The sequence below is a fragment of the Bos indicus x Bos taurus genome, chromosome 8, assembly GCF_003369695.1.
Source record: "Bos indicus x Bos taurus breed Angus x Brahman F1 hybrid chromosome 8, Bos_hybrid_MaternalHap_v2.0, whole genome shotgun sequence".
NCBI lineage: Eukaryota > Metazoa > Chordata > Mammalia > Artiodactyla > Bovidae > Bos > Bos indicus x Bos taurus.
In genome coordinates this window covers 61,557,235-61,578,824 of record NC_040083.1, presented here as the reverse complement: position 1 = coordinate 61,578,824, position 21,590 = coordinate 61,557,235, and the positions used below count along the sequence as shown (strand labels likewise).

Below are 21,590 nucleotides of genomic sequence, written 5' to 3'. Positions count from 1 at the left end.
AACAGGCTGAAGTAGGCCTCCTGTGACCACCTCACCAGGCCTCCACAACAGCATGGCTCCGTGGGGTGCCGTCTCAGAGGCATCATCCCTTGTTAATAAGCTGTGTTAAAGACAGAGGGAACAAGTACAGGAAATGCTTCACTTCTGAATTCTTAGTTTCCTATTAGCCAATCTCTGAGATTACTTATGCTTGTCTTATCCACATGGAGGAAATGCCATACGATGGTGTGCTACTGAGCACCTCTCCCCACCTCCATGTCCAGTGACAGCATGTCAGGGGCTTGAAATTTTATCTTTGACAGTAAAACAAGATGTCACTTATTTGTTTAGAAAGTATAGCTGACACGGTGGGAGTGTTTATGCCACTGCCAATGTTTAGGCAATTGCTTCAAATCAGGGTTCTGTTTCATTTTGTTTCTTCCCCTGCAGAGACAGTTGTTAAACATTTATCAGCAAACCGCTGGGAAGAATGCTGCGTCAATAGTGCGGAGGCAAAAGCCTGGTGGAAACTGGGAAAATGTTCACCTAATGTGGCCTCCCCTACTTCATTCCTTATGTCATATGATTTTTAGCTTCTATCTCCATGTACCCTGTTCTTATAAACATGTAAGGCAGAGAATTTTTATTATAATTCAAGAGAAGCAAAAGAGGCATGAGATGAGAAGCTAGGTCAGCTATACTTTCTAAACAAATAAGTGACATCTTGTTTACTGTCAAAGATAAAATACTGTGGATCTTGGAGATGATTTTAGGTAATACTACAGGGAATCAGAGACCTTCCACAGCCTTGCTTGGCTTTATGGGACTCTCAGGTACAAAGAAATCCTCTCTATTTAGGATTTTGGAAAGATCAGCCGTTTACCAAGAAATGAATGGAGAAACAGCTCTCACCCTCTTGAGCGGAAGCCTCCGCTCCACTCAATGCACCATCCCCTTTTAGGCTACCTTGACCCTACAAGGCAGCGAAGTGGGCCTGTCCTTCCTGGGTCCAAGCCTCAGCACCTCACCTTCTTCAGCAGACACCCGGTGCACCTGCTGTTTGTTTCCAGGCCAGAGGAAAATGGAGGTCACTGGGTCAACAAACAGCCTGTAGTACCCAGCAATCAGGCAGGCTAGGTCTTTCGCACTGTTGGATTCCAGCAGCAAAGTCAGAACCTTTGAAGGTAAAGAGGCTCTTAAGCGTATAAAGGGCTAAGGCTGGCAACAAGGGATACAACGTCTGAAGGCTGGCAGCAAGCAACAGAAAGGGCAATCAGGCCATGTGGGGCCCATGAGAGATTTCAGGTAAATCCAGCCACGGTCCATAGACAGGCCCCCTGGTGTCCTGACAATATACCTGTCCTCACCTACAAGATTTGAAATGAGTATGCCCACACACAGCCACACAAGCACTCACACATGCGGTGGGTTCCTCCCAACCAGTCTCCACAGTGACTATCCTTCTATCCCAACCACCCCACCCTGCTCATTCATGCTATGGGACCTCTTCAAGACCTGACCTAGAGAAGAAAAAGGAGCAGGATCGAGTAGAGAAGGAAGGAGAGGGGGATAAGAAGAATGAAGCACCAGTCCTGTGCATGTTGGGATTAAGTCAAAGGAAGCAGGATAAATGCAGGACCTTCCAGAGAGGTACAGGAAGTACCCTATACCACTGATCTATTTTAATTGCCATCACCCAAAATCTTGGGCAGCCATTCTGGTCTAATGTATGTGATAATACCCTCTGGTGCTCCCATCTAGGTTGCTGAACCTGTCAGGAAAGTACACGGTCAAGCTCAGTTTATAGAAAAAAAAACCTTTTAGGACTTGCCTGGGAAAATGTACCCTGTTCATTACTTTCCCTTTGATGGGACAGGATGGACAATTCCATCTCTTAAGAAAATGTTGAACATGAGACTCTGTTAATATCCAAACTCACATAAACTACACTCAAGTAATTTAGCCCCAGATTCCAGAAGCTGGATTAAAAATTTCTTCCCCTTTACCTTGACATCCTGAAGATACACTTTGACCATGCTCACTTTCTCAGACTCTTCTGTCAGCTCTACACGGCTGATGTTGGCAAACTCTGCCAACGTGGACATGATGTTGAGTTTGCTATTGATAATTTGGCTAATGCCATACTTGGCTCCAACCAGAAGGGCAATGTAGGATTCTCTGTCCTGTAACTGCAGAGGGCAGGAAGGGGAATTAGTTTCCATTCACAAGCTAGGGAAAATACATTATACACGTAGGACATGATACCTCTTTCTGCAAACCCCTAACCACCACTCCTCTAGATGACCAAGTTAGGTGACAGCCTAACCTGGGCCCCATCTACAGATAAACTCAGTATTAATTTATCTCCCATAATACTCTTCACAGTAGAGGATCAAACCACGGGACTTTTACCTGTTCCATAAACACAACCATATACTTGCACACCTATATGCCTAAATTCACATTGTGCCTTCCACTTGGGATCCCTTGTTATCATTACCTATCGAAAACCCACCCTTTTTTAGAACCTTCCATCAAAACCTACTGCCCATTGAAAATGCCACCTGATTTGCTCCTCAAACCAGAACAGTACTTTTCTATGTTGATTCCACACCACGTCCTCTGTCCTTCTTGGACAGCAAGGGACTGTCTAGGACTAGGATTTCTAGGACTTCTAAGCTCAGACTTCTTACTGTTATTATTTGTATTTGAGTTGCATATTCCATTAAGGTCCCTGACAACAGAGTCTGTGTATGCCTACATCTGTACCTCCAGTGACCAGCAAGCACCCTGAGCCAGTTCAGTGTAGTTGGTTTCTTCTCCCACTCCCAGGTCTTTCCTTAGACAAGAAAGGTAAAGCGGAGTTGGAGACAGGAACCGGACAGCTGGCAGAGGGCAGGATTAGCCCTAGAGAAAAGTGGGTAGTTTTTCTTGTACCTTCAAGTTTCCTTTCTGTGATCTAGTGTGTCTTCTCCACCATTTAGTCCACTACTTGTACAAAGACTCGACCAATTTTTCTCTTCCCCAAACAATCAGATGCTCTTCCTTTCTTTCAAAACATCAATTCTCTTTTTCCATCTACACTGTTAGGTCAGCAGCCTAATTAAATTAACCCATCACTGTAAATGACTAAGAAGCACACTAAATCCACTGAAAGGAGCTTTGCTATTATTATTTTTTTTTAATCTCTAATTGGTAAATTGTCTGGCTTTGTGCTTGAGAGTTCTGGGACTGACTTGTGGGGGCAGAATTCCCTTAAGCCACATCCCACATCACTGACTGCAGCAGAGCACAGAGCTCCAGGCCTAGGCTCCAAAAAGCAGACCAAGGGAGGAATGGATAACACAGCAGAGGACTCTTCTTCTTGTTTTCCCTTCTCAGGTCCACTCCTCACTTCTTCCGTTCTGAATAATCAGGGCCCCAGCCTCCAGTCTAACATTCTTATCTTTTCTTCACGATTTCCCTTTTATCCCTCTTCACCTTCATATATCCAAAGCTCCAGGGTAAACTGATCACAGTATCGTGCCCTCAGAATGCCTTTCCTCTGAAATCTGGCCAAATGCAATCTTCTTGCCTTTCCTTAATGCCTTCTCCTTCCCCATTCAACCTGAAGCTGGCAGTGGTGGTCTCTGTCTTTGACTTTCCAGAATGGTCCTGTGCCTCTCATGGCTTTGCTGTGCCCTGTTTGGGGCCTCGTTGCATCATTTGAGGATGGGAACCGTGTCTCATTCAGCTCTGCCTCCCCCAGCATCTGTCAGAGGGCTGGTGTCAAGCAATGGCATGGCAGACGCTCCCTGACATCATAATGTTCACTTTCCCAAACAAACTCTAGTCCAGAACAGTCCTCAGGAATTTTAGACTAAAAGATACACTGATGTTCAGAGGCTCTCTTGCATCCCTTATAAGAAGTTCTTTAATACATACCATTAAAGTAGCATTAAAGATTTTCCCACCATACGTCTTGAGTTCCCCAAGGATCTGTAGGTAATTTAAACGTAGCTGGGCAGCAGAAATAAGTTGCTTAAATAAGGGTGAAAAAAAAAGAAAACAAAAAAAGACTGTTGAAGTCAGAGCTATTCATTTGTCTAAAATGCAGGCAATGTTGAAAATTCTCCCCCTGAGGTTTCACAACAGTCAGCGTGTGGTTGGCAGGGGCTGTGGCTAAATTACCTTCTGTCTGGGTTCCAGCAAGTTCTGGTTCCTCTTCATGTGGAAGCTGATGGCTTTCTTGATGTCTTTTCCTTTCATGTTTCGTAGTAAAGTTGGAGATATAAAGTTCTCGATTCCCCAATCCTTCCTGCCATGAGACATTGGAGACAAGGAGGCTCATGTCTACAGCAAACTTGACTCTAATGAAGAACGTAATTATATTTGATTCAGTAGTTATTGTTCCAAGAATACTGTAATTATGAGCTTCTTTCTCAGCAGAAGATATCTGGCTGGTCTTGTGGAGTATATGTAAATATATATATATATATGAATACTGTATATGTGTGATATCCATCTACCTATTTATTTATACAAACACATACCCAGTCCACAAAAATGAGCCATTCTGGAATTAAACCCCATGATCATTCAAGGAGCCCATTACTCCTTACACATGTTCAGCACAGTCTCATAGGGCAACACATAGAACACGTGAATCCCTGAGGCCATGCTTGAGGATGATGCCAGCCTAATCCCCCACCATCCCACCCAACAAACTAGTTAAAAATACAGATTCTCAGGTCCCACTCTCTAGAGATTTAACCTAGGATATCCGGGGGAAGGCCAAGGATTTTTAAAAAAATTTTAAATATAATTCATCAGCAGACAAGACAGAGCTGAGATTTGGTGAAGAGATGAGTAAATCTGGGTGATAACACCCAGAGCAAAGTGACATTTTAAGCTAAGAATCTGGAGATGTCAGAGCCTCAGGACTTGAAACTGCTCTAATAGAAATGTAATACAATAGGATTTTGTTCACCACAAATGAATTTCCAGGGAATTCTTGCTCTCAGAAGAGCTTGATGCTGAAGTTGTCAGGATTTCCTGAGATATCCTCCCAGGAACTGGGAATTTACAAAGGGATCCTGTGTCATTCCATCTGGAGCTGGCTTGGGCCCCAGAGGGAGCATCCGGGTTCTGACCTGGGGGAAGCCAGGCTGTGTTGGAGAGGGTGCAGAGGGAAATGAAGGGAAGACAATGGACAGATGTGGGGGGTGGGTGAGTGTCAGCTTCGTGTGGATTCTGGCCATCCTGGCCCAGCGCCAGCCAAGTGATAAATGCAACACAGCTGCTGTTGGCGGGACATCGAAGTCCCCTGCCACTCACTCTATGTACTTCAAAGAGATCTTCTGTGGCTGCGCACATGCGTAGATCCGCTCCTGGATGTGCAGGGCTGCCAGGCGGAGCGCCGAGCTGCACTTCATTTCAACCGCAAAGCGCTCCTGGAGCACATCGCTGCAGCTCTAGGAGAGATGAGATCAGAGACACTGGGAAAGAAGAACACATGGATTGGGTTCCTAGTGCTCTCGGGTGAAAGGCAACTTGGAGATCTAGCTCTGCCAATTCTTGCCTGTGTGACCCTGGTTGCCCCTTTTGGCAATAAAAACTTAACTCTAAAGATCCTAAATGGTGTTAGAAAATGTAAATCTACATGGAGGACTAAGCTCTAAGTTCATTAATATATTGCAAATCGCCTAACATAGCAACTCAGTGACATAAAACGGAATTCTAAGGGATAATCAGGCCTACTCTCCCTCAGACCAAGATAATCCTTACCAGTGAGTTGCTTAATTGCCTCGAGCTCATGTTGAAAATAACCCAATGTGCCATCTTTGAGAAAAACCACTGTTATTTTAGGAAGGGCAGACCAGGTCACCTGCAGATAGAGGTATTCAAAGGCCACGGGGTCTTCTTTCAGGAGGTCCAGGGGGTCCCTGGGGACAAAACAAACCCTGAAGAGGCAGCGGTAGTCATGTGACTCCTCCCTTTCCACTACCTGCAATGCATAAGAGAGACACAGTTCATCTTCTGTTTTTGTTCTCAGTTATTCCACAAACAACTTAAATAAAAAAAGACAATGAAAGACAGTCCCTAGAGATTTCAGTTTTAGTTCTTCCCAAGTCAGCACAGACCTGTGCCCTTGACTGACTTTCCCATGGGTATAAGATGTAAAAAGCTCAAAAGAACAGTTTCCCACTCACCCCATCAACCTGTTCCCCTTTCCAGAAGAAATCTCTGCATCTGGTTTCTTATATACCCTTCCAGAGACTGTCTATGGGTATTTATGCTCCTATAAATGTACATTCCTTTATTTCCCATAAATAGTAGTATACAATACATTATGTGGGTATATATAATAAATATGCCCTGTACCTTACTTTTTTTTTCACTTCAGCTATTTCAGTGGTTTAATTTGATTTCTTTTTCCAATGCTAATGGAACAGAAGTGATTTTTTTAAAGTTTGTAAGCAGCAATGTTAGGAAATGAGTGACCACGGCAGGAATTCGTCTGCAATGAGGAACACTCAGAGCGGCTTCCATGAGCTCATGCCTTGTTCACGCTGCTCCACTTCTTAAAAAAAGCCCCTTTTCCTTTTCCAATTACTGAAATCCTACTTATCTTTATAGTAGTACACACTCAATAAGAATTTATGGAACTGACCTGTGTTTGGCTCTTGAAAGCTGGTATAACAAATCACTGCATGGCTTAAAGACTGAGAGATACAGATGGACAGTGTTAGCCCTGTCCTGCTCAGGACAAGCCTCACAGAAAGGGCTGAGACCCAGCAACAGATGCTTTCCTGACATCTCAAAGGTGGGAGGTTCAGAGAAAGGTCATCAGAGCTGGGAGCAAAAGATGGGGTCTAGTGGTTGCATTACCTTGCTCACCTATCTAAGCCTCTTTCTCCTTGTCTGCAAAACGGAGGCCTGCCTAACTTTGTTTGCAAACCAGGCTGAGTGAGCTCTGTGTTGTCTGGGCACAAGAAAGCACATCAAACCTGCAGATGCACTGCACCCTGTACTCAAAGGCTGTGGCCGAGGCAGGCAGCTCACCCTGCCCAGATCTCCCCACTGGGAGCAGAGGCAGGTGCTACCTGCTGGATGAGCTCCTCCTCATGCAGCAGGTGCAGCCGGGAGACATTGTACTGCTCCTCCAGGACCAGCGCGAAGTACTCTGTGCTTCGGATCGACAGCTTCTCCTTCACCGTGAGGATGATGTCCTGTGGGCACAGAGGCACAAGGGTCACCAAGGAGCGGGCTGGTCCTCACATTCAGGCACAGAGCGGGGAGGACTCCCCTGACTCCCCTCCGCTCCTCCGTGCTGCCAGGGAAAGAAAGGCCCGTGCTGGCTGGGTCCACTGCCAACACAGGAGGCTAATCTTGATGGGCCCCACGTAGGACTTCTCATCACCCCTTCAGGGCCCTGTGCCCGCTGCTCCCTTCCCCTCAGGGCTCCAGTGCCCCCCGCATGGCCGCCCTCTCCGGCTTTACTTGGGAGGCTGAAGCTATCCCTTGGGGCCTTACGCCCCTCTTCAAGGTCTCCAGATCCATCCTATGTCTGGAGTCTGCACTGTCAATTGCTTACCAGACATAATCCCACCACCTGCCCTCTCTGCCACTGACGGAAATCAATCTGATGCCTCTGAACCTGTTTCTTCTTGTGAAATAGAGGATAATGATGCCCACTTAGAGGGGCTGATGGGGTGAGTCTAGCATCTAGCAGGTAAATACTGGGCCACCAGAACTGCCATGCCACACTCCCCTCGTTCACTACAGGGCCCCCTGGGCATCACAAGGTCTTTGCTGCCTCGGGGCATTCAAAGTGCTGTTTCCTCTGCCTGGCACACTCTTCCTGCACGCTTCCCAAGGCTACCTCTGGTCTCTGTATCTAAATGTGACTGTCCCTGTTATTCTGTCCCAGGGTCCTTCATCACTATGAGATCTTCTTCGATGACAGCACTGTTCTTCAGTAATAGACAGTACAGTGAAGTGAATGGGCTCTAGACCTAGACTTCTAATCACTAGCTTTGTTTCCCTGGATAACGTGCTTACTCTCTCCATGCCTCAGTGGTTTCATCTCTAAAATGGTCATAATAGTGACATCTCTCTCGGGGGTTGTTGTGTGCATTAAATGGCTATCCCCATACATGGCCTTTAGAATAGCACCTGGCAGATGACAGGTGTTCACTGCCTGGTAGCTGCTGACATCTGTTTTTCTGCTTATTGTCATTTACCTGCTAGATGCTAGACTCCCCCAGAATGTGAACCTTGCTTGTCTTGTACTCCATTATATCTGCAAAGCTTGGCATTCAGTGATGCTCAGTAGACTTCCATTCAATGAATAAACAGTCATCATGGACTCATCATGCACATCCTGCTAGAATTTTAGATTTAGTAAGTGCCAAACCATCAGGCGCTACCTGCTCCTCATGGCTCCCCATTCTGAATCCTCTTCCTGCTTTCTCCATCGCCCCCCATAACTAACCGGTGACTAGGTCCTAAAGTTCACTCACCTCGAAACTCAACAACATTAGTTCAATGCCTACTGTGTGCTGGCCATGATAGAGAGCCCCTCTCATGGCTCTGTCCACTCTCTCCATTCTCCATTTGGCTTCAGCACACACATTTGTCCTGGCTTTGTTGATTCATGTCCTAAGGAACACCCTGCTACCCTATCTGACCTCCACCCTACATCTAGAGCAGAGGTTGGAAACCAAATCCAGCCCATTGCTTGTTTTTGTAATTACAGTCATATGTGAACACAGCTACACCCATTCTCTACACTGGCAGAGGTGAGTAACCATGACAGAAGCCCCCGGCCCATAAAACCTACCGCATTCATTATCTGGCTCTTTACAGAAAGAGTTTGCTGACCCTTGACCTAGAGGAACTTGTCTAAGCCTTGTATTGCTCATGCTCTCCCTGGCTCAAGAATTTTCAGTGCCTCCTCCATCATGGCCCACTAGCCCAAATCCAGATTCCTCAATTAACATTAAAGGTTCTCAAGTATCAGGTGCCAACCCATTTATTCCCCTTTATCCTTTGCTGCTGCTTCTGTTGCACTTTGCTTGCAAGCCCCATGTACTTGCTAAACTTTCCCATCACTGGGTCTTTGTTGGTGTCACTCCCCATGACTGGAAATCTGTCTTCACATACCACTCCTGACCCATTCCTGTCCATCTTTCCAAGTTGATCTCATAGGTCACCACATCCTGGGGGCCGTTCCTTGCTACCTAGCTGGAAGCTCTCACTCCTGGGAGCCCACAGCACCCCATTTTCACATCCTACTTTCCTGCTTCTGAACGCACTGCATTTGCCATAGTTTCTTCATGAATTAACCTGAGGTCCCATTTCCTCACCCCAGCCCCACCCCAACACTCTGGGCTCCCTAAGAGAGTGACCCTAGGGAGTTTATTTCTGTATCATTAACAGCTTTGCTAGCACTCAAAAGTATCACTAAGTGACATATTATTTTCCTTGACTTAAGAGAAAGAGTGGAGAAGGCAATGGCACCCCACTCCAGTACTCTTGCCTGGAAAATCCCATGGACGGAGGAGCCTGGTGGGCTGCAGTCCATGGGGTCGCAAAGAGTTGGACATGACTGAGTGACTTCACTTTCACTTTTCACTTTCATGCATTGGAGAAGGAAATGGCAACCCACCCCTGTGTTCTTGCCTGGAGAATCCCAGGGACGGTGGAGCCTGGTGGGCTTCCGTCTATGGGGTCGCACAGAGTCAGACACGACTGAAGTGACTTAGCAGCAGCAGCAGAGAAAGAGGGTTTTCTAATGTAAGAAAACTCTTGCTTCTCTTGGTAAGGGAGTGAGGAAGAGAAGTCGCTGATGACTTGACAGTGTTTTTTTCTCTTTTTCACCCATACAATTTGCTTATATCCCCCTCTCTTTTTCTGTCACAAAGAGCTAAAAGATTTGCTCTGTAAAAATTGGGCTATTACAGGTAAGTGAGATTAACCAGTACTATACTAGCTAAGTCCTTGCCCATTTCCCCAACTCCATGTGTCATCTTGGCTTTAATTCCCCTGTGGTATGTGTTTTATTGTAAATCATCTCAAAGTCTTTTTGGCCACAGAATGAGGACTCCCTCCCCTTCCAGTGCACCCCACCCCCCATTCCAGTGCACTCTGCTCAAAGGTGACAGAAGTAGAAACCATGTCTAATGCATTTGCATAGCTTCTATGCTGAATGGCAACATGGTCAGCTCCAGTGCAGGGTTCAGAGACAACAGACCAAGTTGGAAGAACTGATTTTGATGAGTTTCGGATATCTCAGTGTTCTCATCTGAAAAGTGAGACATCTGTCACCTTACAAGGTTACTGGGGGCACTAAGTGAGATAGCAAATAAGGAAGTGCCCAGGGAATGCCAGACATGGAATGACACTGAACAAATCCATTCCTCTCCTATTCCTCCTCTGGGCTTGAACTTCCCAGGGCCAGACAGGCTTTCTCTAGCTTCTCTTCAGTCATGCTGAAGTAAGAATGAAATAGGGCATTTGGGGCAGCCCTAGGAACTGCCATTAAGGTATGACCTAATTCAAATCCCTTACGATTATACAGTGGAAGTGACAGATTCAAGGGATTAGATCTGATAGAGTGCCTGAAGAACTATAGATGGAGATTCATGACGTTGTACAGAAGGTGGTAGCCAAAACCATCCACAAGAAAAAGAAATGCAAACAAGACAAAATGGCTATCTAAGGAGGCCTTCCAAATAGCTGAGAAAAGAAGAGAAGTGAAAGGCAAAGGAGAAAAGGAAAGATATACCCAACTGAAGGCAGAGTTCCAAAGAATAGCAAGGAGAGATAAAAAAAAGAAAGCCTTCCTAAGTGATCAATGCAAAGAAACAGAGGAAAACAATAAAATGGGAAAGACTAGAGATATTTTCAAGAAAATTAGAGATACCGAGAGAATATTTCATGCAAATATGTGCACAATAAAGGACACAAATGGTATGGATCTAACAGAAGCAGAAGGTATTAAGAGGTGGCAACAATACACAGAAGAACTATACAAAAAAGATCTTAATGACCCAGATAACCACGATGGTGTGATCACTCACCTAGAGCCAGACATCCTGGAGTCTGAAGTCAAGTGGCCTTAGGAAGCATCAGTACAAACAAAACTAGTGGAGGTGATGGACTTCCAGCTGAGCTACTTCAAATCCTAAAAGATGATTCTGTTAAAGTATGGACTCAAAATTCAAGCAAATATGGAAACCTCAACAGTGGGCATAGGACTGAAAAAGATCAGTTTTCATTCCAATCCCAAAGAAAGGCAATGCCAAAGAATGTTCAAACTACCACACAATTGCACTCATCTCATATGCTACAAAAGTAACACTCAAAATTCTCCAAGCCATGTTTCAACTGTACACGAACCGTGAACTTCCAGTTCAAGCTGGATTTAGAAAAGGCAAAGGAACCACAGATCGAATTGCCAACATCCGCTGGATCACCAAAAAAGCAAGAGAATTCCAGAAAAACATCTACTTCTGTTTCATTGACTACACTAAAGCCTTTGACTGTGTGGATCTCAACAAACTGTGGAAAATTCTTCAAGAAATGGAAATACCATACCACCTTACCTGACTCCTGTGAAACCTGTATGCAGGTCAAGAAGCAACAGTTAGAACTGCACATGGAACAATGGACTGGTTCAAAATTGAGAAAGAAATATGACAAGGCTGTATGTTGTCACCTTGCTTATTTAACTTATAAGCAGAGTACAGCATGAGAAATGCCGGGCTGGACGAAGGATAAGCTAGAATCAAGATTGCTGGGAGAAATATCAACAACCGCAGATATGCAGATGACACCAGCCTTATGGCAGAAACTTGAAGAGGAACTAAAGAGCCTCTTGGTGAAAGTGAAAGAGGAGAGTGAAAAAGCTCACTTAAAACTCACCATTCAAAAAACAAAGATCATGGCATCCAGTCCCATCACTTCATGGCAAATAGATAGAGAAACAATGGCAACAGTGACAGATTTTATTTCCTTGGGTTCCAAAATCACTGCAAATGGTGACTGCAGCCATGAAATTAAAAGACACTTGCTCCTTGGAAGAAAAGCTATTACAAACCTAGACAGCATATTAAAAAGCAGACATTACTTTGCTGACAAAGGCCCATATAATCAAAGCTATATAATCATGTATTTGTGTGAGAGTTGGACCATAAAGAAAGCTGAGTGCCAAAGAACTGATGCTTTTGAACTGTGGTGTTGGAAAAGACTCTTGAGAGTCCCTTGGACTGCAAGGAGATCCAACCAGTCCATCCTAAAGGAAATCAGTCCTGAATATTCATTGGAAGGACTGATGCTGAAGCTGAAACTCCAATACTTTGGCCACCTGATGCGAAGAGTTGACTCATTTGAAAAGACCCTGATGCTAGGAAAGATTGAAGGCAGGAGGAAAAAGGAACAACAGAGAATGAGATGGTTGGACAGCATCACTGACGCAATGGGGACATGAGTTTGAGCAAGCTCCAGAAGTTGGTGATGGACAGGAAAGCCTGGCATACTGCAGTCCATGGGGTCGCAAAGTGTCAGACACAACTGAGCAACTGAACAACAATAGGAATTGCCAAAGGAAGGTGCCAGGGAACACTGGTGGTATGCGTGCATTATGTTTGCATGTGTGCACACAAGTGTGTGTGCAATATGTGTGTGTGTATATCTTGTCCAGTACCTAGAGGTGTACCTACCCACCTGAACCTGCTCTTCTTCTAATAAGAGGAACTGGGCTCAGTGTTGACTCTTACATGGTTTCTAATGTTTGAACAAGTCCTTTGTTTCTTCCCTGGAGCCTGCCTCTAACACCATTTGCTCCCTTATTGAAAAACTATAGTGCTATCCCCTATTGTCTATGGATAAAATCCCAATTCCACTGCCTGCCATGCAAGGCCATCCCTGCAGCCAGTGTGCACCCTCTCCCACTCCCCCTACAAGGCAACGGTCTCTGCTCCAGTCCCATGGGATGGTTTACTACCTCCCAGGCGATGCCTTGTCTTACTGGCTCTCTGCCTTGTTCATGGGACTTCTTCAGCCTGATGTTCATCCTCTGACCCCTCTATAGCTGTGCCCCCACCTGCCCTTGATGAATTCTTAGTCACCCTTCAAAGCCTAGCTCAGGTCCAGCTTCTCAGCAAAGCCTTCTCTGACATTCTGATGGGATGAGACAGAGGGCTCCTTCTCTTGTATGCTAAGCACGCCCCTCGGCCCTCTCTTTACAGCCCTTCCTTCGTCCTGCCCTGGACCGTTGGGAGCTCCTTGGATGTCCATTTTCCCTCAACTAGACTGCAAGCTAGGGGGACAGAGACCACTTTCTACCTCTCTCTGTATCACCCGCCTCAGAGTGTCTCCTTTGTGGGAACGTAATTAAATCTAATTCAAACTGACTTCCATCCAGAACAGAATTCCCAGGGGCCTGGACCTGCCCTGATACCTTGCTTGGGTTTTTTAGTGACTCTGGCCTTTTGGGAAGCAGGTGGAACCCCATACAAGAGGCAGGAAATCCCAGTGGTTAATGGGGAAGGCTAATGAGTTCTTTGGGTACTTCATCTCTCTGAACCCTGATTTCCTCCCCTGCAAGAGGGTGACTAAAATATCAGCTTGCTGGGTGTTTGTGCAATGAACTGAGATGACACAGTGCTTGGCTAACTGCAGGTGCTCAGACCATGGGATTGTGAGATCACTGAGGCAGCTGCTAACAAGAGGCCTGGGGGTCCTGGGAGCCAGCAAATTCTCACCAGAAAGAGAGTCAAGTTTACTCCAAATTACCTTCACAGTCGTGTGTGCCTCAAACTTGAAAGCTTTGGTCTGTCCATTCTCCAGGTACAACTTGAGCACGTTGGGCATACACAGCAGAGAATTACCCTGGAAGACACAAGAGCAGTGTCAAAACTGTCCCTCCCTGTTCCTGGATGTGACAGAGCCTGTTTCCCTGGCCCTGCCTTGGTGTGGAGAGCAGGATTCTCCCCAACTTCCTCACCACATTGTAGGCTGACTCTTGACATTAAGAGATTTCTGCAAGGGAGGAGGCCTACGCCACACAGATACAGGCTTTGTTCTAGGGCCAGTCACAAGAACTGTTCGACAGGAGGGAGGAGGGTGAAGAGTGAGCCCTGCCACGGGCATGCTGATGGCATTGCGCAGGCATGTATGATACCATCCGTTGACACGTCACTGCTCGTTGCCACCTACAGCAAATCAAGTGACAAGCAAGCCCACTGCCCAAAATGGGCCTTTCTGAGATTCTCGCACTGTGCCTTGTAGGCTTGGGTGAAATGGGGGGCAGGAAGCTCCTTGAGAGTCTCCTCAACATTTCACTGCTGCATTCTCTGTAGTAAAGCATCACCAAAGGGCAGAGGGCTGCTTTCCACCTCTTGTTGTTGCTCAGTTGTTCAGCTGTGTCTGACTCTTTGTGACCCCATGGACTGCAGAATACCAGGCTCCCCTGTCCTTCACCATCTCCTAGAATTTGCTCAAACTCATGTCCATTGAATTGGTGATGCCAACCAACATCTCATCCCCTGTCACCTTCTCCTCCTCCTGCCCTCAATCTTTCCCAGCATCAGGGTATTTTCCAGTGAGTCAGCTCTTTACACCAAGTAGCCTCTACTCACCCCAACTATCACTCTGGATTCATGGGACCCCTTGAGGGGTTCTGCCATTCTTGGAGGGCTTTTAGGGAGGGAAGCACAGGACTGGTCTGTCTTTGGTGACCCCAGGCCAGCCAAAATTCCTGAGGCAGAGCAGGGCAAGGGAATCATTCCCTTTGGGTTTGGAGAAACCCTTAGGGCTGGCTCTCTTAAAAAGTGACTTCTGAGTGTTGAGCTGTAGACAAAGAAGTGGCTGGTGCCCTTCAGAACCTATAAGAGATTCTAGAGTCTCCAGGATTTGAGCTACAACTGCCCCCCAGCTCTCATCTCTGGAAGCCCACCTAGGTTAGAAGCTTATCACCTTTTTTCAGAAAACTGACAGTCTTTTTCAGTTAAGAATTTTGTATCTTCTAAATATAAGGGTGTTTGTATCTTTTAAGACACATTCATCACTCTATATAACTTTTTTTTTTGAAAGCCAGAGTACTTTTATGGAAGAAAAGGCATATGTTCATACCCCAGGGCCCGTTCACACTCAACCAGGGATGAGGGATTTTAAACCCTTCACTCTGCTGTCATCTCCTGACTCTGGTTTTAGGTATTTAGAAATCTTAATCTTTGGATTTTCGAAGTATGACTGCTTTCCTTGATCCTTGTGATTTACAAAAAAATACATTCATAACATCACCACATAACTAACACTATTCACTTTTCTCTAAGGCTTCTTCCGATTTTTATCTATACCTGTAAATAGCTTTCAGAGAACTGCACTAATAGATTATACACAATTCTATGTGTATTTTCACTCAACTCATATATACTTATTCATGTGAGTTTAATGTTTATAATTTTAATGGACTTATAAATATTCTATTGAGTTGAAACATCAGAATTTCTGTAACCATTTCTCTGCCTAAGCATTTAACATTTTCTCAAAAATTTTTGTGAGATATACATATATATATGTTTAAATACATGGATTTTTGCATTTATTTTATAGAAATAAATTAATAAGAATGTGATCCTTGGGCCATTTTTATGGCATTCATTAACTTTTTTTCTATTCCCAAAGATTAAATCAATTTACAAAGCCGCCAATTAGTACATGAATGCAGCTACTGTCTCAGTATCAGGGCTTATATTTTCCTTTTTTGTGCTAATTTATTAATTATAAAGTGGCAGTTCTTAATATTTTCCTTTGCATTTCTTTAATGGCTAGCAAATTTAAGAATATTTGAAATGTTGGTTTCCTTAAGTCAGGCAGAGAAAAATAATACTGCATGATGCCGGCTGCGACGGGCGCGCCATAGCGCGGCCGAGAGGAGCCACCCCACGTCCGAGGTCAGGGGCAGAAGCCAGGAGGACCCCATGCCCGAAGGGCGGCGGCCAAGGGGAGTTACCCCACGTCCCAGGTCAGGGGCAGCGGCTGAGAGTACCAGACTGCGACGGCGCAGGAACGGCCGAGAGGCGCTACCCGGCGTCCGAGGTCAGGGGGCGCGGCCGAGAGGAGATACCCACGCCAGAGGCCAGGGGCGGCGACGAGAGGAGTTACCCTGCGTCTGTCAGGGGCGGCGGCAGGGAGGAGCTACTCAACGCCCCTAAGCCCGAAGCCAATGGCAGCAGAGGGGAGGAGCAACCACAGGACCGAGGCCAGGGGCGGTGGCCGGGAGGACCAACCCCACGTCCAAGGAGCCGTGGCTGCGCGGGCGCAGGAGGGCCTAGAAGAGCTATCCCACATTGAAGGTCAGGAAGGGCGGCGGTGAGGAGATACCCCTCATCCAAGGTAAGGAGCAATGGCTGCGCTTTGCCGGAGCAGCCGTGAAGAGATACCCCACGCCCAAGGTAAAAGAAACCCAAGTAAGATGGTAAGTGTTGCAAGAGGGCATCAGAGGGCAAACACCCTGAAACCATACTCACAGAAAACTAGTCAATCTAATCACACTAGGACCACAGCCTTGTCTAACTCAATGAAACTAAGCCATGCCCCTGGGACAACCCAAGACGGGCGGGTCATGGTGGAGAGATTTGACAGAATGTGGTCCACTGGAGAAGGGAATGGCAAACCACTTCAGTATTCTTGCCTTGAGAACCCCATGAACAGTATGAAAAGGCAAAATGATAGAATACTGAAAGAGGAACTCCCCAGGTCAGTAGGTGCCCAATATGCTACTGGAGATCAGTGGAGAAATAACTCCAGAAAGAATGAAGGGATGGAGCCAAAGCAAAAACAATACCCAGCTGTGGATGTGACTGGTGATAGAAGCAAGGTCTGATGCTGTAAAGAGCAATATTGCATAGGAACCTGGAATGTCAGGTCCATGAATCAAGGCAAATTGGAAGTGGTCAAACAAGAGATGGCAAGAGTGAATGTTGACATTCTAGGAATCAGCGAACTGAAATGGACTGGAATGGGTGAATTTAACTCAGATGACCATTATATCTACCACTGAGGGAAGGAATCCCTCAGAAGAAATGGAGTGGCCATCATGGTCAACAAAAGAGTCCGAAATGCAGTACTTGGATACAATCTCAAAAATGACAGAATGATCTCTGTTCGTTTCCAAGGCAAACCATTCAATATCACAGTAATCCAAGTCTATGCCCCAACCAGTAACGCTGAAGAAGCTGAAGTTGAATGGTTCTATGAAGACCTACAAGACCTTTTAGAACTAACACCCCAAAAAGATGTCCTTTTCATTATAGGGGACTGGAATGCAAAAGTAGGAAGTCAAGAAACACCTGGAGTAACAGGCAAATTTGGCCTTGGAATACGGAATGAAGCAGGGCAAAGACTAATAGAGTTTTGCCAAGAAAATGCACTGGTCATAACAAACATCCTCTTCCAACAACACAAGAGAAGACACTATACATGGACATCACCAGATGGTCAACACCGAAATCAGATTGATTATATTCTTTGCAGCCAAAGATGGAGAAGCTCTATACAGTCAGCAAAAACAAGACCAGGAGCTGACTGTGGCTCAGACCATGAACTCCTTATTGCCAAATTCAGACTTAAATTGAAGAAAGTAGGGAAAACCACTAGACCATTCAGGTATGACCTAAATCAAATCCCTTATGATTATACAGTGGAAGTGAGAAATAGATTTAAGGGCCTAGATCTGATAGATCGAGTGCCTGATGAACTATGGAATGAGGTTCGTGACATTGTACAGGAGACAGGGAGCAAGACCATCCCCATGGAAAAGAAATGCAAAAAAGCAAAATGGCTGTCTGGGGAGGCCTTACAAATAGCTGTGAAAAGAAGAGAAGCGAAAAGCAAAGAAGAAAAGGAAAGATATAAATATCTGAATGCAGAGTTCCAGAGAATAGCAAGAAGAGATAAAGCCTTCTTCAGCGATCAATGCAAAGAAATAGAGGAAAACAACAAAATGGGAAAGACTAGGGATCTCTTCAAGAAAATCAGAGATACCAAGGGAACATTTCAATCAAAGATGGGCTCGATAAAGGACAGAAATGGTATGGACCTAACAGAAGCAGAAGATATTAAGAAGAGATGGCAAGAATACACAGAAGAACTGTACAAAAAAGATCTTCACGACCCAGATAACCACGATGGTGTGATCACTGACCTAGAGCCAGACATCCTGGAATGTGAAGGCAAGTGGGCCTTAGAAAGCATCACTAGGAACAAAGCTAGTAGAAGTGATGGAATTCCAGTTGAGCTATTCCAAATCCTGAAAGATGATGCTGTGAAAGTGCTGCACTCAATATGCCAGCAAATTTGGAAAACTCAGCAGTGGCCACAGGACTGGAAAAGGTCAGTTTTCATTCCAATCCCAAAGAAAGGCAATGCCAAAGAATGCTCAAACTACCGCACAATTGCACTCATCACACACGCTAGTAAAGTAATGCTCAAAATTCTCCAAGCCAGGCTTCAGCAATATGTGAACCGTGAACTTCCTGATGTTCAAGCTGGTTTTAGAAAAGGCAGAGGAACCAGAGATCAAATTGCCAACATCCGCTGGATCATAGAAAAAGCAAGAGAGTTCCAAAAAAAACATCTATTTCTGCATTATTGACTATGCCAAAGCCTTGGACTGTGTGGATCACAATAAACTGTGGAAAATTCTGAAAGTGATGGGAATACCAGACCACCTGATCTGCCTCTTGAGAAACCTGTATGCAGGTCAGGAAGCAACAGTTAGAACTGGACATGGAACAACAGACTGGTTCCAAATAGGAAAAGGAGTTCGTCAAGGCTGTATATTGTCACCTTGTTTATTTAACTTATATGCAGAGTACATCATGAGAAACGCTGGACTGGAAGAAACACAAACTGGAATCAAGATTGCTGGGAGAAATATCAATAACCTCAGATATGCAGATGACACCAGCCTTATGGCAGAAAGTGAAGAGGAACTCAAAAGCCTCTTGATGAAAGTGAAAGTGGAGAGTGAAAAAGTTGGCTTAAAGCTTAACATTCAGAAAACGAAGATCATGGCATCCGGTCCCATCACTTCATGGCAAATAGATGGGGAAACAGTGGAAACAGTGTCAGACTTTATTTTTCTGGGCTCTAAAATCACTACAGATGGTGACTGCAGCCATGAAATTAAAAGACGCTTACTCCTTGGAAGGAAAGTTATGACCAACCTAGATAGCATATTCAAAAGCAGAGACATTACTTTGCCAACAAAGGTTCGTCTAGTCAAGGCTATGGTTTTTCCTGTGGTCATGTATGGATGTGAGAGTTGGACTGTGAAGAAGGCTGAGCACCGAAGAATTGATGCTTTTGAACTGTGGTGTTGGAGAAGACTCTTGAGAGTCCCTTGGACTGCAAGGAGATCCAACCAGTCCATTCTGAAGGAGATCAGCCCTGGGTGTTCTTTGGAAGGAATGATGCTAAAGCTGAAACTCCAGTACTTTGGCCACCTCATGAGAAGAGTTGACTCATTCGAAAAGACTCTGATGCTGGGAGGGATTGGGGGCAGGAGGAGAAGGGGATGACAGAGGATGAGATGGCTGGATGGCATCACTGACTTGATGGACGTGAGTCTGAGTGAACTCCGGGAGTTGGTAATGGACAGGGAGGCCTGGCGTGCTGCGATTCATGGGGTCGCAAAGAGTCGGACACGACTGAGCTACTGATCTGATCTGATCTGATCACTTATGTGTAGAATCTAAAAAGTAAAACAAACTAGTGAATATAACAAAAAGAGACAGACTCACAGATATAGAGAATAAACTACTGGTTACCAATAGGGTGAAGGAAGAGGGGAGCGGCAAGGTAGGGGTAGGGCATTAAGAGGTACAAACTATTGTATATTAAATAAATAAGCTACAGATATATTGTATAGGACACGGAATATAGCTGATATTTTTTAATAACTATAAATGCAGTATATAACCTTTAACAATTGTTAGTCACAATGCTGAAACCTGAAACTTGTATATCAACTATACCTCAATGATTTAAAAAAAAAAAAATCCAAACATAGGTTTTTATTTCAGATTCTTCTAGGGTCAGTCTTGTCTCCTGAACCCCCATATTCAATCACATCAATCCTGGGTATTCCATATCAAAAAGGACTAGACAGCATATTGTAGTGGAAAACAGAAAAACTAAAGTCACACAGACCTGTTCTCCTGTATTTCCTAGCTGTATGATCTCAGAAGTTAATTCTCTTAACCTCTTTAAGCTTCTGTTTCTTCTTTGTTAAAATATCTTCCCTTACAGGGTATGGTGATGATGAAGGACTATGTACCCAAGATGTTTTGATTCACGTATTAGAGATTCAGTAGATGATAGGGTCTTTTAAAAAAGCAACCCCTGCCACCATCTCTACTATCAATGTATCACTTTCAGAGGGAGTACTAAGTTAGAAGATTCAGAATGAGAAGTGAATAACTGGAACATGTTGAAATTTCAAGCTAGAAAAATGGAGTCTCAGAAAGACACAGTCATACCCAGTGTGTCTCTCCCTGTCCCTGGTTTGTAGGCACCTTACTGAGCGAGCATAGAGCCTCCAGCGAGCCCACTACACTCCCACTTTGTCCCCTCCGTGCTGTAGATTCCAGCGTCTCCAGGAGACAGTGCCAGGAGGCAGCATGCCTGCTTCATGAACAGCCATTTCCACCCCCTGACCAGTGCTGCACCTGGCTGTGTCCACTGACGAGCACTTCCTCCGCAAAGTGCACCTTCACAGGGTTGGTCTTCAGCCTGGCTCGCTTCTCTTCTGTCAGGAAGGAGGACTTGGGGACTCCCTGCAAAACATTAACATGACGCTCTTTAGAACAGGACTTTCAAAAAAGCCATGTGCATCTTCTCATTTCTTAAAAGCAAAAGCTCTGACAGCTACTGAGAGCTCAATTAAAACCACAAAGAAGAATGATATCCAATTAAAGATCTCTTTTCATAAAATTTAGAGATCTCAACCAAATATGTCTTGTGTGTCTGAGAAAAGCTAAAGCTTTAACACATTGGCCCAAGGCTGTAGTATGATGAAGACAAAGAGAACTGGCCTGTGAACAGAGAGACCTGAATTCTAACCCAACTTCAGCTACTCAACAGTTCTGAGAACCACCTTAAACACAAATTATCATGGAAGAAAACCAGTTGTGAGTGTGTGTGTGTGTGTGTGTGTGTGTGTGTGTGTACATTTCCCTCTTTGGCCTCCAGTCTTCTTTTCTGCGCAATAGGGGAGTTGGACCAGGAGGTAAAAATAGCATAATGCTAATGAGCATAGGTTCCAGAGTCTAACTACCTGGAAAAAGCCCAGCTCTACCAATTTCTGAATGTGAGACCATGGGTGTGTGAGGTCATAGTGTCCTCTTCTGTAAAAGCGATATTACCAATATATCTACCTTGTAGGATTTTCTTTTGGCAAAAATTAAATAAGACAAATATTAGCATTCATATTCTAATAAATAATTAATGTAATGCTTATTATATTAATAAATAATTAATAGAAATACAGATATAGACAATTAAACCAAAATATGTTTTGATCATAAAATTCTATGTTCTAGAGAAGCAGTCATTAA

At 44.8% G+C, this 21,590-nt stretch overlaps 1 protein-coding gene across 2 annotated transcripts in view; it reads right to left on the bottom strand.

Annotated features, from left to right (window-relative positions):
* Nucleotides 1-21,590, bottom strand: part of FRMPD1 (FERM and PDZ domain containing 1) — a 108,943-nt gene that overhangs the window by 7,185 nt on the left and 80,168 nt on the right. For both annotated transcript variants that reach the window (XM_027549688.1, XM_027549686.1), the window contains 9 exons: nucleotides 20,703-20,810; nucleotides 13,762-13,857; nucleotides 7,065-7,190; nucleotides 5,846-5,965; nucleotides 5,296-5,432; nucleotides 4,150-4,276; nucleotides 3,904-3,999; nucleotides 1,986-2,168; nucleotides 1,008-1,155 (listed from right to left, as the gene is read on the bottom strand). In XM_027549688.1, the coding sequence (XP_027405489.1) occupies nucleotides 1,008-1,155; nucleotides 1,986-2,168; nucleotides 3,904-3,999; nucleotides 4,150-4,276; nucleotides 5,296-5,432; nucleotides 5,846-5,965; nucleotides 7,065-7,190; nucleotides 13,762-13,857; nucleotides 20,703-20,810 (1,141 nt within the window). The remainder of the gene's footprint in view (nucleotides 1-1,007; nucleotides 1,156-1,985; nucleotides 2,169-3,903; nucleotides 4,000-4,149; nucleotides 4,277-5,295; nucleotides 5,433-5,845; nucleotides 5,966-7,064; nucleotides 7,191-13,761; nucleotides 13,858-20,702; nucleotides 20,811-21,590) is intronic.